This window comes from Podarcis muralis, chromosome 17 (genome assembly GCF_964188315.1).
Source record: "Podarcis muralis chromosome 17, rPodMur119.hap1.1, whole genome shotgun sequence".
Classification (NCBI taxonomy): domain Eukaryota; kingdom Metazoa; phylum Chordata; class Lepidosauria; order Squamata; family Lacertidae; genus Podarcis; species Podarcis muralis.
Genome location: NC_135671.1, coordinates 30,366,198 through 30,385,791, shown reverse-complemented (window position 1 = coordinate 30,385,791; position 19,594 = coordinate 30,366,198). Strand labels below are relative to the sequence as shown.

The 19,594-nt window shown below is 45.0% G+C and overlaps 1 protein-coding gene across 1 annotated transcript in view; it reads right to left on the bottom strand.

Moving 5' to 3' along the window:
- The window catches only part of LOC114587754 (ovostatin-like), a 47,358-nt gene that overhangs the window by 14,059 nt on the left and 13,705 nt on the right, over positions 1 to 19,594 (bottom strand). The window contains exons 9-23 of the mRNA XM_028712448.2: positions 17,552 to 17,681; positions 17,276 to 17,385; positions 16,853 to 17,011; positions 15,581 to 15,808; positions 14,622 to 14,676; positions 13,719 to 13,867; positions 12,900 to 13,049; positions 11,547 to 11,717; positions 10,245 to 10,368; positions 8,944 to 9,034; positions 8,273 to 8,501; positions 4,876 to 5,002; positions 4,037 to 4,128; positions 2,099 to 2,150; positions 926 to 1,009 (exon numbers count right to left, since the gene is read on the bottom strand). Coding sequence (XP_028568281.2) covers positions 926 to 1,009; positions 2,099 to 2,150; positions 4,037 to 4,128; positions 4,876 to 5,002; positions 8,273 to 8,501; positions 8,944 to 9,034; positions 10,245 to 10,368; positions 11,547 to 11,717; positions 12,900 to 13,049; positions 13,719 to 13,867; positions 14,622 to 14,676; positions 15,581 to 15,808; positions 16,853 to 17,011; positions 17,276 to 17,385; positions 17,552 to 17,681 — 1,951 coding nt within the window. The remainder of the gene's footprint in view (positions 1 to 925; positions 1,010 to 2,098; positions 2,151 to 4,036; positions 4,129 to 4,875; positions 5,003 to 8,272; positions 8,502 to 8,943; positions 9,035 to 10,244; positions 10,369 to 11,546; positions 11,718 to 12,899; positions 13,050 to 13,718; positions 13,868 to 14,621; positions 14,677 to 15,580; positions 15,809 to 16,852; positions 17,012 to 17,275; positions 17,386 to 17,551; positions 17,682 to 19,594) is intronic.

The following is a 19,594-nucleotide window of genomic DNA, read 5'->3' as shown; positions in this document are numbered from 1 at the left end:
TGAACGACTATGTGGGGAGGGTCTCCAATATTTTATTCAAGTTGGCACCCTGATTGTTACCTCTACAGTGAATGCTGTTTTCATAATAAAATGATTGTCTGCAAACTCACAGGGCATGGAGCAAATCCCCTCTAGTTCTCCCCCACCTAGAATATCTGCAATTTTAATCCAATTCTGTCAAAGTTTAAAAAGGCATAACCATTAGGGGAAGAAATCTCTACAATACTAGTGAGCCAAATCACGGTCTCCCAAGGGCTACAAGATAAACATTGCTCTTTTCTGAAGCACCAAAATGGGGTCCAAACCAAATCTTTTCCCCAGCCAACTATCATGTCTGTAATTAATTCCTGATTCATTATAAATACACAGCTCCAGGCTAAGCACAGAGTAAAGAAGGGAAGTGGTACGTGTGTGTTGGGAAGGAGGTTTGATGTTAGAATGGCAAAGGAGAATGAGTGGCAACTTTTGCCTTTCTCTGTACACTCAGGGGTGCTGAAGACTGCTGTGTTTCAGATCAAGCAATGACTTAGGGGAGACACCTCACAATTACAGTCGTACCTTGGTTGTCAAATGCCTTGGTACTCGTCCGTTTTGGCTCCCGAACGCCGCAAACCTGGAAGTGAGTGTTCTGGTTTGCGAACGTTCTTTAGAACCCGAATGTCCGACGTGGCTTACGCGGTTTCCAATTGAGTGCAGGAAGCTCCTGCAGCCAATCAGAAGCCGCGCCTTGGTTGTCGAATGTTTTTGGAAGTTGAACGGACTTCCGGAATGGATTCCGTTCGACAACCAAGGTAGAACTGTATATTGATGGAGCAATGCCATACCAGAAAAAAAATTACATCAAATATGAAATGTCACAACAATCTTACACAAGGCGCAAACAGGAAAGAAAGATTTCAAGTATGATAACATTCTGAGAACTTACCAAGGACATAAAGTGAAGCTTTTTCTGATCCAATCACCAGATTTGAAGGCAAGTTCAAGGTTATTGTTTCAGAGACTGGTGTACCTAAGGATTTACAGCAATAAATAATGGGGACTGGATGTGGGTCCTCTTTCAACATTCTTTATATAGCACGGGAGCCATTGTCATAGCTTTTAAGAGAAGAAACTGGCAAATGGTGGTAATGAAGCTGAAATTAATTTACCCCCCAGTTATTATTGGATAGCCAGTGAATATTTGAATTCAGTATTTAGGTCTAATCTACACTATACATTTAAAACATTCTTATGCCACTTCAACAGTCATGGAGAATCCTGGAAACAGTCATTTGTTAAGGATGCTGGGAATTCTAGCTCTTTGAGGCCAGCACCCTTAAACTACAGTTCCCAGGACTCCTTGGGAGAAGCCAAAGTTATTGGGTTGTTCTTGTTTTTATTTTGATTGCGTATTTTGTGTTTTTATATTGTGATTTTATCCTGTGAACCACCCTGAGACCTGCAGGTATAGGGCGGTATAGAAGTTTAATAAATAACAATAAAATAATAATGACTGTTAAAGTGCTTTAAATGCATTGTACTGGACACAATGCTATTTAAGGCTCAGGATTGCTGTGGTCCAGGTTATTATTCTCAAACAGTAATTGAAGCTAAAAAGTAATGGTATTAATATTGGATATTTTTATTTACAGTATTTCTGTTCTGCCTTTTAAAAAATAATATATACCGTATTTTTCGCTCTATAAGACACACCAGACCACAAGACGCACCTAATTTTTGGAGGAGGAAAACAAGAAAAAAATATATTCTGAATCTCAGAAGCCAGAACAGCAAGAGGGATCGCTGTGCAGTGAAAGCAGCAATCCCTCTTGCTGTTCTGGCTTCTGGGATAGCTGTGCAGCCTGCATTCGCTCCATAAGACGCACACACATTTCCCCTTATTTTTTAGGAGGGAAAAAGTGAGTCTTATAGAGCAAAAAATATGGTATATTTAAGGCAGCCAACAATGTAACAGAAAATTCAACTATAAGAAACATGTTTGGCAGCTGGTGCAATTATGTATTTTACACCTGCCGAAGTAAAACCAAATAAATGGATGTCAAAGTCTAAAAACAATTATGGAAATATTGAATTTTCATTCTATGCATGTAGCGCATACCTTTTACGCAGATCAGAGAGCTCTGGGTCACCTCCTTCTTGATGCCTTCAGACTGGATGACAGAGGAAACGGTAAGATGAACAATACAGAATGCATATCCATCCATCCATCCATCCATCCATCCATCCATCCATCCATCCATTCATTTTCTACACCACCCAAGAATCTCAGGGCATATAAAAACTCAAAAATGCCTAACGTAATAATGAACAAATATGAAAACAATACCCCCCACAGTTTAAAAGAACATAAAGCTTGCAATTAGATAGCAACAGAAGCCAGAATAATACAGAGCATCCATTAGCTGCCTGCAAAGTTCTCCTGTGCTTCATTTGAAGACCCTCCAGATTGCAGGTCTCAATTAATCCATACCAGTGGAGGAACAATTTGCTATCTATTCCGCCTCATTCGGGACTGTCAGCTAGCTTCTGCTTTCCACCCATGTACTTCTAGGCTTCCACGATGTATCATGCCAAACCTATGCACACACTGGGCGACCCCTTGTAAGGACCTGTTCCTCTCCATAGCGGCATTTGTGCTCATATACCACCAGTATCAGCTGGTGTGGTGGGGCAGAGACATCCTCTCAGCATCCAAATCACTGCAGCTTCCTTGGACTTGCTGGGAGCCTGTCAGGCCCTGTTCCTGCCTCTCTCCACCTGGCCCAGGGTGGGGCCTGACAGGCTTCATAAGAACTGCTGCTGCTGCCCAGCAAGGACTGGGGTATTTTGGGGAAAGTTTAATCAGGAGTTTTTGTTGTTGCTGATATTAATTTTTTAGTATCTGTGTTTTTATGTGGAAATTGTTCAGTTTGGTTATGCAGTTTTTGATGTTTTTTACTGATTTTTATGACTACTTTGCTCTGTTTGCAATTATGTAAATCTTTTCATAATGTAAGCTTCCTTGAGCATTGTTTTAACTGTGGAAAGGTGGCATACAAATGAAATGATGATGATGAGGTGAAAAAGGACCCCTGGACGGTTAAGTCCAGTCAAAGGCGACTTATAGGCTTGCGATGCTCATCTTGCTTTCAGGCTGAGGGAGCCGGCGTTTGTCCACAGACAGCTTTCCAGGTCATGTGGCCCGCAGCACTAAACCACTTCTGGCATAACGGAATACCGTGATGGAAGCCAGAGCGCATGGAAACGCCATTTACCTTCCCGCCACAGCAGTACCTTTTTATCTACTTGCACTGGCATGCTTTTGAGCTGCTAGGTTGGCAGGAGATGGGACAGAGCAACGGGAGCTCACCCCGTCGCGGGGATTCGAACTGCTAACCTTCTGATTGGCAAGCCCAAGAGGCTCAGTGGTTTAGACCACAGCGCCACCTGCGTCCCCTTATGATGATGGTGGTGGGTGGTGGATGTCAGTGATGTTCCTTCACTGAGAGGGAATGAGAAGGTGGGCATAGAGAGAGAACAGATAAGAGTGGAATGTAGAGGGGAGGGAGCAGCAGCAGGGGGCAGCCGTATCTTGATCTCTGGACACAGGGAAAGAATGCAAGTTGTCAGCTCAGACAGTGACACAGATACAGGAGTACAGGGAGCACCCTGGCCAAGAAGCGCGAAAAGGACAGGAAGAGAAGGTGGAGGTTTTCCTGTTGTGGGGAAAGGGGGCGGAGCTCAGTTCTGGCAACTGTGCTATCTGAGGAGGACGGAGATTAGCTGAGCTCTGACCGGGACTTTTTTATTTGACTAAGAAATCTGAAGTAATTAAATTCCAGAGTCGTCTCGTGTGTGAGAGAGACATCTAAGCCTTACAGGGCATGGCAGGAGTGAAGTCAGGGCTGCACAAATGAATCCAAGTCAGTCCTCTTGTCTGTAAACCTTTGCAGCTCCAACCTCTCCACCACTAAATGACACTGGTTGCTAATGTGCACCACTGTGGTCCACAAAACCCTTTTCCATCTCTTGCAGATGCCAAGGTTTTCATGCTTACCTCAACCAAAAGCGGCATGATCACGGTGTCCCTTTGTCCTGCGCTCAGCTCAGTTCCTTTGGCTTCAGCAGTGATACTGAAATTCACCATACCTGAAAGAAGGAATGGAAAGAAAACTTACATATCGGGTGGGAAGCCAGCTTTTAAATTTGTATTCAGAATCAGAAGAATCTTTATTTGCACCAGCCACTAGCCATAGCAATAAAATAAAATGTACTGAAGATAGAGGTAAAAACTTAAATATACAAAATACATTTTGGAGGTTTGCATCAACCATGAAATAATAGATCTTATTCTAACTGCCCCCACTAAAAACCTTGCAGTTTTTGCTGTCACCTGATCATCTTGATCTACTAAAAGAAAGGACACAGTGGCAATGGTTGAGCGACCCAACATTGACAATAATAGAGGGGTAATAAACCTCACTCCTCAAATCTTTGTATTTAATTTGTATTAATCTGGTGACATTTGTTAAAAATTATGAAAAATCAATAAAAAATAACCGGCAAAAAAACCACAAACTTATATGTAAAGTCCAAATTGTCACCGCCATGGCACTGAAGCAAGAAGAGCGGCATATATATTCCCTTGTATGTTGCATGTTTTAGATAACTAATATACAAATCATTTATAATGTACATAGGGCATTCCTAGCAGTAAACAGTAGCAGCTTGTTTCTTGCTTAAAGCCATAAGGATTATCAGGGTTTCCAGTTTCATTTATCATTTCATTTCATTAAAAATACATTTATTTATTTTTCTAAGTTGCAATTTGGGGAGAAATTCAAGAAATTCAGAGGAAAGCTAAAATTGCAAAATTCTGCAAGAGAAGATGATTACCCAGTCTTTGAGGGGTAATTCTCCAGGTGTAGGATTGTGTTTCATTCGCACAGATTCTTATGGAGTTGTTCCCTGGAGACAGCTTTTCTGCTTTGAAATCCTGAGACTCTTCCAGCTTAACATCTATCTGAGAGCAGGGAAAACAATGACAATAGTGTTGTAAGTTTGTGGAGTCGCCTGGGCTGCCCTTCTACTTCTGGGGTGGCAGACACTGAATTTAGCGTGTTAAAATATAAGACATGTTGTTGTTGTTGTTTTAAAAAAAAGCCAGGCTGGCTTCCTGATGAAATAATCGTCTGAAGAGATGGACCATTAAGAGAACGCAAAAGATAGGGTAATGGCGCATCACAAAGGCCATCAGCAAGGCACACAGTCTCTTCCTGGAATCACACACCACTTGGAGACTGGGGTGGTGTGTAACAATATAAAATAAGGAGCTGTCAAGTGCCAATTAAAACCTAGAATGTACAACTGCTATCTTGACCTGGGAGCAAATTACAAGCAGTACCGGATTTCACCCTGTGAAGTCCCCATGGCAATCGAAATCTTGACACACACACCCCTCACAAATTATCTAGAGGAATAACATTGAACTAAGAAAGCTTGATTGTTATTTTCTTTCAAGATCAAATCTGGCCTGGGAGAGTGGAGTGCTGACTGACTCCAGCTACAAAAACTGAGGCTGTTGAACAGATTCTTGGGCTGGAGTATTGTTTACGGGGGGTTGAGAGAGCTGTTGCTGTTATTGATATTGTTGTTGTATCTTTAGTTTTAGATCTTATGATTTACGTGGAAATTGTTTCCATTTGGTTGTGTACTTTTTGAAGTGTTTTATTTATTGTTTATGACTTCTTTTAAGTTTGTAATTATGTAAATATTGTCATGTTGTAAGCCGCCTTGAGCATAGTTTCAGTTGCGTGGCGAGTTCCCGCCCCCCACCATGGATTAATAAAGACACCAGACACCATAATTTAAGGTTAAATGGGCGAATTAGGCCACAACTTTATTGAATTCAGGAATGAGAGGCATTGGCTTAGGCATTGGTCCTATCGACTATCCGGCTCCAGCCCATTTGCTGGAGACACGGGAAGGGTTAACACCATGGAGGGGGAGTCTCCTGCTGAGGCACGTCAACTAGCAGCCCCCCCCCAGGTCACCGTTCGGGGGCGTGCCTTAGGCCCACACCTCCATAGGCTTTGGACAGGGCCACGCCCCCCAGAGTCCTTTATCGGACCACCCTTCGTTCACTGGGGGGAGGTGATGGCGTTCCTCCCCCCCCACATCCTCTTAACCCCTTCTTACCAATGCCTAACCGCCAATGCCAAGGAGTTGTGACAAGTTGCTACGAGGTAGGCGAAAAACCAAATGGCTGTAAATTGCCAATTGGGAAAAATTCCTACCATGCCCCTTGTGGCGACAGACCGAAGTCCATAGCAAAGTCAGAAACCTGCCTAAAGGGAGGGAGGGTGGGAAAACGTGGGGGCTAGCCGGCAAAAGAGGGCGAGCCTCGGCCGTGCCGGCCCTAAATAGGGCAGGCCAGGCCCCCCCAGCCACCCGATTGGCTGGCTGGGTGGACGACGCGGCCGGGATTCCCCTGCTCTCGCGGGGGCTGAAACCAGCCCCCGCTCATGTGGGGTAGGCGTGAAGCCCACAACCCCACCTCCTGGGCGGGCTGGAAGTGGCTCTATGGAAAGTTGGCATACAAATAAAATGATGATGATATTATTTTGATCCATTGTCACAGGGCCCCTATAAAAGGGGGGGGGGCGCATATACTGGTACCTACTCTGACCTATTTGGTAATCCAGCACTGATTACAAGGCATTTTTCCTACTCTTGCAACTTGCATTTCTGGACCAGAAAATGCCAAGAGCTCAGATGATCACAATCCAGGAACGACTGTGTCAGGGAACTGCCATCAGAGACAAGAGGACAGGTAAGGCTCCCCAATGAGGCAGGGGAGGGAACTAGCAAGGAGAGAGAGAGAGCTTCCGCTGGGGAAGGGAATCAAGGTGACACCAGGAAGAAAGGGGAGGCTGAGAGTACTTCGGAGGGAAGTTCTCCGAGACTTTTCCAGTGAGATCAGCGGGGAGAGCACAGGACCTCCGCTTGGCACGCCCACGCTGCGCAGAAAGCTTCCGCGCAGAGAATCTAGGAGGAGACTTGGAGTCAAGGAATTCTTATGTTGGAAGAAGTTTAGGAAACGCCCACTGACGGATTCTGCCAGTGACTGAGACAGTCGCGTTGTAAAGGCTGTCAAACCAGGGAAAGGTTTAGCTATACAACCAGCTTGGAGCAGTTTGGAATTTACGCACAAGCAATCCCAATTCCCATTACAGACTGTAACTGCCTTACAGCTGAATCTTGTAAAAGGCACCCCTAGTGACCCAGGACTTCTGAGTCTCCAGTGATGGCGCTAGATCTAAGAGCACCGCCAGGCTACTCACCTGCTTCTTCAGGGAGAGTGCAGCCCCATCCAGGGCAGCCAACATACTGACTTCCTGGAGTCAGGTACACTACGCGGCAAATACGTATTTGCCCTGCCTGAATGACTGGCTGCATTTTAGCTAGATTGGCCCTCTCTCTTTAGACTTTCCTCTTGCCCTCTGAGGTCCTGCTCACAGATAGAACAGGAAAGCACCCAAGGAAAGTGAATGATGAGTAAAGGATTGTGGATTCTTCAGTTCCAGCTCTCCTAAATTATGTAAGATGCCAAGTCATAATAGCAGCTAAAGCAAGTTTTTTAAAAATAAAATTTGCCTGCAGGGACAGGGTTTCTGTAATGTGTTCCACTTCTGTGTTTTGTTACCCTGTTATGTATTCAGTGGTCTGTGTTTGCCTGAGCTTGAGTCTGGTCTAAGCATTCTGGATTTGGGCCTCTGCCACTGGCCCTTGAACTCTGAGTTGTGATTTGAAGCTTGGAAGTTTAGACAGCCAATCATGTTGGGAATGGGAGTGGCCCAGGCAGAAGAAGAAGAAGAAGAAGAAGAAGAAAAAGAAGAAGAGGAGGAGGAGGAGGAGGAGTTTGGATTTGATATCTCGCTTTATCACTACCCAAAGGAGTCTCAAAGCGGCTCACAACCTCCTTTCCCTTCCTCCCCCACAACAAACACTCTGTGAGGTGAGTGGGGCTGAGAGACTTCAGAGAAGTGTGACTAACCCAAGGTCACCCAGCAGCTGCCTGTGGAGGAGCAGGGAAGTGAACCTGGTTCACCAGATTACGAGTCCACCGCTCTTAACCACTACACCACACTGGCTCTCAGGAAACTGTTTCCCAGTTATGTAGTTCAATAAAGGTTCTTGCTGTTATCGCTGTGTCTTGCCTCATGGGAACCTGCCTGCATTTCATACCCTGTATTAGGTTTTAAGAGCACTAACTGGAGACAGAAGAACGTACCTCTATGCAGTCGTCCAGGAAATTGAAGACATTGCCTTTAAAAAGGAAGACTTCCCCTCGGATAGTGGAGTAGGGCATAGCCGGCTCAACGAAGAATGTCTGAAAAGCTGTCAGGGAGGCAATTCCTGAGAGGCCAAACCCAATGTTGTCGTTCATGCAGAATGCATTGGCTTCCCATTCAGTGATGGTGTCCGGCACGGTGTATGAGAGATTGGCTTTCCCACTAGAACTGAAGCATAAGAGGACAAAATTGTAGACTCTTTTCACATGGATCTATGTCTACAATTAAATTTGTTACTAATATAAGCTTCATACCATTTAAGAGTATGCATACGCCCCAAATATCTTTATATACTAAAATAAAAATATTGTGGATGGATTTTCCACTGAAAGCTATTGCTATCAGTAGCAGCTCCCAAATTTATACAATAAATATCCCATACAGTACAGTACAGGGCTCTACAACACTTGAGTGTCCGTGTGTGTTTTTCCAACAAGTTGCCCAAATATCTAAAAATAAAACTAGCAATAAAAAACCATAATGAAGAAAGGATTATCCAGCTAAATGAGGTTCTAATAATTCTCTCAACTTTTTCCCCACACAAGGACTCTTAAATGGAATCCAGAAAATGAAAATAAAAATAGCAAGGTAGAATAGTAGAAAGACTCACTCAACCCAAAGCAGCTGCCAAAAGAATGTTTCAGGAAAGTATGTTCTCAATGTGCTTGTACCCCCAGCTGCAGCACCAAAAGCAACTTTTGCTGAAAAACAAAGAAAGGATAAGATGATGAGAGAAAAGGGAGTTTGGCTTCTATAACAGAAATAGTACTGAAGAGGTTTAGTGTTTAATGGTGAAATTAATGCTTCACATTAAAAGGACATCAAGCAGGAATGATGTTGAAACTATGAATAACCCCCTTTTGCCAGCTCTAAGGGTCATGATACATCAACATGGCACACTACTGCTGCCATTATACAAAATAAGATGTCAGCATTTCTAAATCTGGTAAATAGTGATAGCCTTCAACAAGGGATTTTTTTACCTTTATCAGAAACTCTGTGGCTCCTATGTCTGTTGCGGCCAAATGAGATGTGACATTTGTCATATGAGGTGGACTTTTAAACAAATTACCAGTGAGGTGGGGTCCTGTCCCCTGAACTAGACTGAGATCGTGGCATGAGAGGCAGGGGGCATTAAGACTTTGCTCTCGCCCTGATCTCAGCTGGAATCCCACAATCCCAATGCCGGCTGCTCACAATCTAGTTCGATTGTCTCTCAGTGTGGGTATAACTAATAAGGGGGCAACCATCATGATATCACTATGGTTTTGATAATTAATAGTAAGTCTAGACATTTTCTTTTTTTAAAAAAGCAAAACATTGGAGGGAGGCTGAATCTTATTTTATGCCTTGCAATGTCCTAGCACGACACCATCTGCACTGTTAAATCGGGTCCTCCCTTAAAGAGTATTGTGGTGAGACCTGGAAGCCGACACCCTGTGTTGTGGGTGGGTACGATTGGTCAGCCACAACACCCGATTGGTAGGTCCCTCGTAGCTGGGGGCAATCTGGCCAATGGGACGCAGTCCAAACGGTTTGAGGTATCTATTTATGCCCCTGCCCGTGACCCAGATTCCTCTTTCGGCGTGTGCATTTGGAACACCCACCCACCTCTCCCTACTTTTAGGGCTTTGCGCTTGACCTTGCTATGCCGTCGTGTGTCGTCTGTCGTTGGGACAGGGGCATGGCAGGAATTTTCCCCACTTGGCTGATTTGCTGTTGCCATTTGGGTTTTGCCTGCCGCGTAGCAAATTGTCACAACTTGTAAGGTTTCAGATAGGCTCTGGTTCAGGTGATAAGGATGGGAGAACGCTCCCGCCATCCCTATGTGAAGGGTATTCCATCAAAACAATCAGCCTAAAACAGAACAGCCCATCACCCTTATAACATTGCAATGAGTCCTTTTCTAACCTTCATCCATAATACGAGGTTCATTATCAGGATAATCAGATGAAATCTTCTTGCATTCGAAGTCGCTTTGGCATACAACGGGCTTTAGTAGTGTGGAGTTGGTGAAAACCTTGAGACCCAAGTTCTTAAAAGGAATAGATAAAATGCTGTTTAACTGATTTCTTTAGACAACCAAACCTACCACACTTTCTAAGTCCTTCTCGTTGATAATATGGTTCTTTCTAGGTGAGGTAAATTATTTATCCAGAGTAGCACACATATTTCAGGCCACCTCACTGGTTCTTCACATACTTTTATAACTTATTAACTGGGCTTAAGGGGATAAAGTGTTGTTAGATGACCAGTGTTGATTACAGTCATTTGCTCATGAAAATTGAATCCATCTATTTCAGGAAGAGGTAATCTATAATACAAGGGTGATCTATAATAAAAGACACAGGTGATGCTGTGGTCTGAACCACTGAGCCTCTTGGGCTTGCCGATTGGAAGGTCGGCAGTTCAAATCCCTGTGACAGGGTGAGCTCCCATTGCTCAGTCCCTGCTCCTGCCAACCTAGCAGTTCAAAAGCACACCAGTGCAAGTAGATAAATAGGAACCGCTGCGGCGGGAAGGTAAACAGCGTTTCTGTGTGCTCTGGTTTCCGTCACGGTGTCCTGTTGCACTAGAAGTGGTTTAGTCATGCTGGCCACATGACCCAGAAAGCTGTCTGTGGACAAACACCGACTTCCTTGGCCTGAAAGCGAGATGAGTGCCACAACCCCATAGTCACCTTTGACTGGACTTAACCGTCCAGGGGACCTTTAAAGGTAAAGGTAAAGGGACCCCTGACCATTAGGTCCAGTTGTGGCCGACTCTGGGGTTGCGGTGCTTATCTTGCTTTATTGGCCGAGGGAACCGGTGTACAGCTTCCGGGTCACGTGGCCAGCAGGACTAAGTTGCTTCTGGTGAACTAGAGCAGCGCATGGAAATGCTGCTTACCTTCCCGCCAGAGCGGTACCTATTTATCTACTTGCACTTTGACGTGCTTTCGATATGCTAGGTTGGCAGGAGCAGGGACCGAGCAATGGGAGCTCACCCCATCGTGGGGATTCGAACCGCTGACCTTCTGATCGGCAAGCCCTAGGCTCTGTGATTTAACCCACAGCGCCACCCGCTGGGGACCTTTACCTTTACCTTAAAAGAGCACCACTCATGCTCAGCTCTGCTCTAGATCATAACTGGTTTTCAGTACCAGCCATAAACAAGTTGCCCTCCCCAAAACCAGCAGTGCCAGTCCCAATATAAGCATAGAGACAAACATACCCTGAAAACATCATAGACATTGCCGTCATCAGTCACATTCACAGGTATGTAGAATTGGGCATCAAAGAAAGTATTTTTCAGCTCAACGCATGGCTCTTTAGGGGTATCTTCAAGGTTCAACTCATTATAATAATAGCCATAAAGTTCTTGATAAGGAAGGCGAGAGTACACCTGGTGAGAAATGAATAATGAACACAGATGAGACCTGGAGGAGCATAAAAGCCTGCCTTACATGAACAGTGACAGTGCTTTCCCCCCCTGGGGTACGCATACCTCTAAACATTTTGTGAATCTAAGTTTGGCCTCATTGAGGGGCAATATTTCAATATGAGTAGGGAAATGAGAGTTCCCCTAAACATTTTTTAAAGAAATAAAGCACTGAGCAGTGATATCTACAAGCAAACATCAAGATGGGCATCCCAGTTATGGAGATTGCTGAAGGTTTATAGGTAAAATCATTCTTATTCTGTGTGCCCTTTAATGGCTTAATATATGAGTGGAAATCTATTCCTTCTGATTTTTCTTCAGCAGATGAACCATGCCTGGAACACAACGTAATCAAAGCTTTTCATTAGCAAGACCCATTTAATTATTATGTTTCGGTGCACAGTAGAATATTGAACCTTTTTCTATATCCCACAGCTGGGATGAGGAGTCAAAGAAATTTCATGCAGGCCTATTCACTGAGATTTGGTTGTAATAGTCTTTTTCTCATTCCCTGCAGAACTGAATAGCTTCATAAGCAAATATGGTTATCATTACTGTTCTTTTCTCTGAAAAACATTTGCAGAAAATGCCATCCTGCCGCAGGTGTGTCAAGGAAAATGTATGGGCTGCCCTCAAGAAGATCAATGAACAGAAATTTCTAGAAAAAATTGGTACTTGGCCACATTAAGGAGCCTCTTGCTTCCCAGTTTCCGGTGGGGAAAGATAACATGCCTGTTCTGTTCTTGGTTTCAGGTAACGGTCTCTGGAAGCCCCAAAGGAATTTGGTATTATTAGCTAAACCTCCTCAAAATCATAAGGCTGCATTTTAAAAAAAACATTCTTCAAGATTCTCTCTTTGTACCTTCTCCTTCTCGTGCTCACACAGAGTTCTGAAGGATTCTGTCACCCATATCTTTAAAAAATATGTCTAGAACAGAACAACTCAGGATAAAGCAGAGCAAAATACAAGAAGAGTTATACTTCTGAATAGAACACCAGGGGAGGATTTCTGGTGTCAGAAGAGTAGACAACCTGATTCTGTGCTCATTTCTATAGATGGTGGCATTCAGTGGTGGGACCACTGAAAGGAGATCTAATACTTGGAATGGCTCTGGGTTGAAGGTGCACCAAAAATCCAGGACTCACGCTCTCAGGAGTCAGATCTTCTCCAGGCCTCAGAAGCAGAACGCTCTTATCCACAGCCCGCAGGGCACAGAAGGAGTTGCTGGCAGCTTTGAGGTTAAGGCCGATGCCTGAGGCTGGCAGTGCTTCTTTCTTAGAGAACTGCAGGCTGACCTGGAATTGAATGGAGATGTCAGATATCTGTCAGGGGATCATCTCAGAAGTTATTGTGGTACAGTCCCCACCCATAGCTATTCTGTCTGTTGTGAAGGCCTACTTAACAGCTGTATATTCCCCTGGCAATTATCACAAGATATAATGTCTGGACCGTATGACCATAGTTCACTACAGTGGTACCTCGGGTTAAGTACTTAATTCGTTCCGGAGGTCTGTACTTAACTTGAAACTGTTCTTAACCTGAAGCACCACTTTAGCTAATGGGGCCTCCTGCTGCCGCCGCGCCGCTGGAGCACGATTTCTGTTCTCATCCTGAAGCAAACTTCTTAACCTGAAGCACTATTTCTGGGTTAGCACAGTCTGTAACCTGAAGCGTATGTAACCCGAGGTACCACTGTACTTTATAACATGGCATGAGCTCTTCTCAGATTAGGTACAAGCCATCAATGACTCATTAGGATTTTAAATCGTGCAAAAGGTACATGGATTAGGCAAGATACATTGCTACTTTTAGCTTATTTTCAGCCATCCATAAGACATGCCAACCATTCCACTTCCAATAAACCTTTCCTATTTGACTTTTGTACTCCTTGTCAGCATAAACAGAGAGTTAGGAATAGAAAACACCCTCTACTCTGAGTGGGGAACAGACTGATCAGTTCTTACCTTGTTTCTGAAGCACTTTTCAACTTCAAAAGAGATGCTATCAGCGATCAGCTCGCCATGAGGATGCAGAGTGTAAACCAGCAGCTTTGCTCTGGGAGCTGCTTTTTGGTCAATCATCAGCGGGATTGAGAATCTGCTATATCGTCCAGCTGTGAGGAAAAACACGAAATTAAAGGAGTCAAGGAAAGAGGTCAAGAGAAGCTGATGAACTAATGTTGACTGTCGCGTACAAAATTAAGATGGAAGCCCCACCGGGACCCTTGGCATTGGTGGTCTTGCTGTCTCCCCTCAGATGGAACCAAATAATGTGCAAAATAATTGGGGATGGGACTGTACTTCATAATCACACACTTTGCCCCCTAGCAAAGCTCCCCTTGCTGGTTTACACACCACAGAAAAGTTGATCAAGAATGAATTCAGGTCCACGACAGCTAGGGATGTGGAGATGAAGTGTTACTAGTTTACTGTAACTCTATATTTTCCTTGAAATTCCTGATATGGTTCAATCAAAGAAGAATATCCAAATCCATGCTGAATCAAATCATTATTATATCCGCAGGACTGAGTGGCAATCAGTCACTCTGTAGAGTCAGCTATACTGGTCAATTTATAACGTTAAAAATGCATTCTAAAAATATAACACCAGATGGCGCTGTAGAGCAGCAATCCAAAGTCAATGAAAAATTACATTGGGAGTTGTATATTTTTATAGCGTTTTTTCCATAGCGTTTTTTTATATCTGTGTAGATCCAGCCTGTGACTTAACCTAAGATTTATAAATGGAATTCCTTTTTAAGAGAAAGGTCATGCTAGGAATCATTCTATAGATCTGCTGATTGTTTCTCCATGACTGCCAAATACCTTCATTTCTCCACAATCAATGAGCAGAATAGGACGACTTACCCTTAATGCTGACCAGGTGTTCACCTCCATCAACAATTCTACCATTCGTCATAATCTGTATGCAAAAAAGAAATCAAGGCATAAATAATTTTGCTAGAAACACTGAGATCCAGCTCTGAGGGCCTTCTGGTGGTTCCCTCACTGCGAGAAGTGAGGTTACAGGGAACCAGGCAGAGGGTCTTCTCGGTAGTGGCATCCGCCCTGTGGAACGCCCTCCCATCAGATGTCAAGGAAATAAACAACTATCTGACTTTTAGAAGACATCTGAAGGCAGCCCTGTTTAGGGAAGTTTTTAATGTTTGAAGTTTTTTCATATTTTTAACAGCCTGTTGGAAGCCGCCCAGAGTGCCTGGGGGAACCCAGCCAGATGGGTGGGGTATAAATAATAATAATATATTATTATTACAGTGGACACTCGGATTGCGAACGTGATCTGTGCAGGATGCACGTTCGCAACCCGCAGCATTTGCCACCTGCATCTGTGCATGTGCGGGTTGCGATTCGGCACTTCTGCGCATGAGCAAAGCAGAATTTAGCGCTTCTGTGCATGCATAACCGCCAAAACCCGGAAGTAACCCGTTCCAGTACTTCTGGGTTTCAACGGTCCATAACCCGAAAAAACACAACCTGAAGCAGCTGTAACCCAAGGTATGACTGTGTTGTTGTTGTTATTTATTTATTTATTATTATTTCTGTCATGGCTCCACTACAGGGTATGGGTCAATCATATTTGCAGGGCATTTTGTCCGGGACCTGCTTATTTTTTCTTTGTACTCCACTGGGAGGCATTTAAGCACTTAAGAATAGAAATCAGATTAGTGATGTGATGGTGCTCATTTTTCAACTCCCACCACATGGACAGAGGCATTGCAGGTGGTTCCATACTCATTCAGCCTCCAGTGAGGGTTAAAAGCTAAGAGGAAGGTCATGGCAAAGCCACTCGGCCTTTCTGCACTTACTAGATAGTAGAAGTGAACCTTGGAGGGCAATTCCTCATTTTGAACTTTGTTCAGGATGTAGTGCACGGAGATTGCTTCCCGTTTGCCACACAACAGTTCACGCAGCACCGGTTCTATCTTCACAAAGCTGTTGGTCCGGGAGAAATAGCGCTGGACGTAATGAACTGCTTCTGGCTTGTAGTTTTCCAGCCAGCCATACTCAGTGCACTGATCTGGTTCATAGATAGCCTGATGAGAGAAAGGTACAAAAGGAAGTAAAATGTACCAGAAATAGAACATTCCACAGAAGGGTGATGCCTCTGGAAGGGTTTCCCAAAAGGAGTTGTTTGATCATTCCCCTGGATGACTCCACAGATTGGGGATGTAATGCACGTCTCTGGTGGGTGGTAAAGGAAGGGTAAGGAATCAGTAGGTTATGAGGGCTTGACCCACCTGAAATCCACTCCCGATCTCAGGAGGGGGGGGGTTGCGGGGCTCACGACCCCGCCCACATTCTCGCGGGGCTAGCACCAGCCCCACGGGACTTAGGAGCTCATTATTATTCAGTGTCGGCGCCAGCCAATGGGCCGGCGTTGGGGGCGGTTCTTCTGGAGGGCACTTAAGGTCAGGATAGCCTGGGCTCGCCCCTTTTCTCTCTTTGCAGCAGCCGCGGTTTCCCACCCACCCTCCCTTTAGGCGTGCATTTTGGACTTTGCTATGGGCTTCGGCTGGTCGCCGTAAGGAGCCTGGTAGGAGTTTTTCCATTTGGCTAATTGGCTGAATTTGAAGGCACTTGGTTTTTTTGCCTACCTCGTAGCAAAACGTCAACTCCTTGGTTTTGGCGGTTAGGCATTGGCCGGCGTATTGTTATGCAAATGAGGTCGGGGGGGAGGAATGCCATCACCTCCCCCAATCCTTGAAGGGTGGTTCGTTAAAGGACTCCGAGGGGCGTCGCCTCGTCCGAAACCTACGGAGGCTAGGGCCTAAAGCGCGCTCCCGAGCGGTAACCCCTCGGGGAGCGCCTAGGGATGTGCATCTCGGGGGCTCCCCCTGCTGGTGTTTACCCCTTCCCGGTTAGAACCGGATAGTTTGTTAGGGCCAATGCCTAAGGCCAATACCGCTCTTACCTGTAATCAATAAAGTTGTGGCCATTTTTCGCCCATTAACCTAAATTCTGTTGTCCGTGTCTTTATTTACCCATCTGTGGGTATTGCCACGCAAATACCAGCAAAGGGCAGTTTCCCACTTGGTCATATCAACCACCACCACCCACTTCAGTTTTCAGCGACTTACTCTCAATTTGTAGCGAGGTTCAAAAAGGTGAGAAGTTGGTATGGAAAACTGGGCACTGCCATTGTTGTCTGTAGTGTAGTTGGCCACAACCTCGCCATCAAACTCTATAAAAATAAGTCCGTTTGGCAGTGGTGCTCCATCCTCATCATTCACCTTCATCTGGGTGTGGGACAGGAAAACACAGGTGCAAAATGTTTAGGAACAGTGCTTAGCACTTGGACTGATGCAACTAAGTGCTGGCACCCGTTGTGGCAGAGAGCCAGGGATGGAACAATTAGTCTGTTTCTCGTCCACGTTTCTTTCCATTCCATCTTGTTTTTGCATTAATCTGCTTCTTAAAAACAACCCCACATAATTTGTCCCCCCCTTAAAATACACATTTTAGAATTTTGTTCCTCACAGAGATCATCCCCATTGTCCTACCTGTCCAGTCAAAGGGATCCCTCTTCTATAATATGGATCTACATTCTCCAATGTGATGGTTTTTCTTGCTTGATAGACAGAGATGTAGTTAGACTTTGAAATCTGGATGCCTGTCAGATACATAAATGCATAAAAGAACCTGTAAAACAAGCTAGATTATATAGATATCTGGAGTATTCAGGTGCTGAATATGGTGCCCAGAGAGGCCAATTCTCAGAGCAAGATTTTCAAAGATCCCCCTTCCTATTCTGTTGTGCCCCATTATAAAATGGTTACCTGTTCCCTTCTCTGTGATGACTGCCTCTGCGTGGAGCGACACATAAAAATAACGCTGCGTATGCATGTTTGCGTAAAGGCGGAATGCTTTGGTGCTGATCGTTTTGGAAACGCTGCCATCTTTGTCCAGCTGAAAAGGGAAAGAAAATTACGATAAAAGTGTGGAAGGTATGTGGAACTTCCCTGGAGGTCGTCATGTTAGTCTGCTGCAGCAAAGCATTCAAAAAGTATGCTGAAGAATTAGAACTATTTCAGTATAGGCTTCTGTGATCAGTGGCTGCTCACTGGAAGTATGAAAAAGTCTAAGTTGCTACGAACACATGTATGAGAGGGAGTGGGGAAACGGAACAGAAGTAATGACTTGTAAATGGACCAAACAACCACATAATAGAAGGAGAAGCAATACATTTCTGAACCAAGCCCAAACATAAACAATATCAAATTGGGGACTAATGAATGGTAAGTTGCACAGCAATTGATGAAGAATGATCACCTGTAAAGAAACAAATTTCTTTTCAGTGTTGGGAAAGTCCCTTCCTCCAGTTACAATGGCTCCCAAATTCTTTAGTGTAAAACAGTACTGACTGTTCTTCACATGGCCCAGGAAAATTATTCCTTGGCTTTATCTATAAGAATCAGGCTCACAGGCTTAAATACCGCCCATCTCTGTCAGAGGGCATTAGTGGCTGTTTCAAAGGGAAAGATAGGATAAGTCATGAGCATACTGAAACCCTTTGTTTCTTGGGATGATTCACTCTAAGTCCTTGGGACAGGATTCTCCTAATGACCCATGTCAGCAGATTGCTACTTGCACAACGAGGCTTCCCCCAGCTCTTCCCTTTCCGTAATTGGGAGAATTGGGACAACCCCCAAAACAGGGCAGCGGGGGAGGGGAGGAGAGAGGGATTGTTCTGTTCAGTCAGCTGCAACGCTTGCACAGGTGTCCTCATTTTCCAGGAACTGTCCCAGATTTACAGAAGATTTGATCCTGGAATGTCCTGCTTTTCCTTAAGATGTCCCTATTTTCATTGGCGAAAGTAAGCCCTACTCAATTCAACAATACTTGTGCCAAGACAAGCAAGTTATAGGACTGCAGCGTGAATGTATACAATATAGGGTTGAACATTTTCTTCAAACTTTATCAGGACAAGCACACTACCGAACCAGCTTTTTAAAGCAGTACCAAAACAAAATATATCTATAGTCAGACAAGGGCACATTGTCCAATGTAACATGCAGGAAATGGAGGCAGCCTGACCCGTTTTGCTGCCTAAGTGAAACAGGGAAGTGCTGTCACCACGCTGCCCGCACCTCACTGGGTTGTGTGGCTGTAGCTTCTGGCTTCTAGTGTGTCATGGCCTGGGACTCAGACTCGGGCTCGGAACCAGTGGAGTCTCAGTCTGCACCGGATCCTTTGCCTCAGGCAGTAGCCGAACCTAGTCTGGGGCCTGATTCTGAAGAGCCCCAGTCTACACAGGTTCCCCTGCAACAAGCACCAGCTGGGCCGAGTCAGGGGCCGGAGCCTGCCCTAGCTCCAGATGCTGGGAGTACCTCGTTGCCTTCAGCTGGGCCATCACTTACAGCTGCTCCACCACCAGTTGGGTCAGGAGAGGCTGAGGCGGCCCTTGGGTCTAGTAACCCACCGACATCTCCCGAGCTGCAGAGACTAAGGTCTGAGAGAAGGAGAGACCTGAGTACTCGCAGGAGGAGTGCTCACCTTTGGGCGAGACAGGGAGGTGAGTCACCGGGGATCAGGACCAGCTGTTATCCTGACAAAGATAAAAGGCTTTTGGACCCCGCCGCAGGTTGTGGAAGCAACATTGCTGTTTGCTAGAACCTGGCTGAGACCCTGCGCCTGACCTAGCCTGGTTTCCTACCTTGTGTCCTGGGTGTGGGACAGGAAAATACAGGTGCAAAATGTTTAGAAACAGTGCTTAGCACTTGGACTGATGCAACTAAGTGGTGGCACCTATTGTGGCAGACTCCTCGCAGAATCCTTGGATTCGGGACCGGACCTGGACCACATTGCTCTGGTTAACCCCC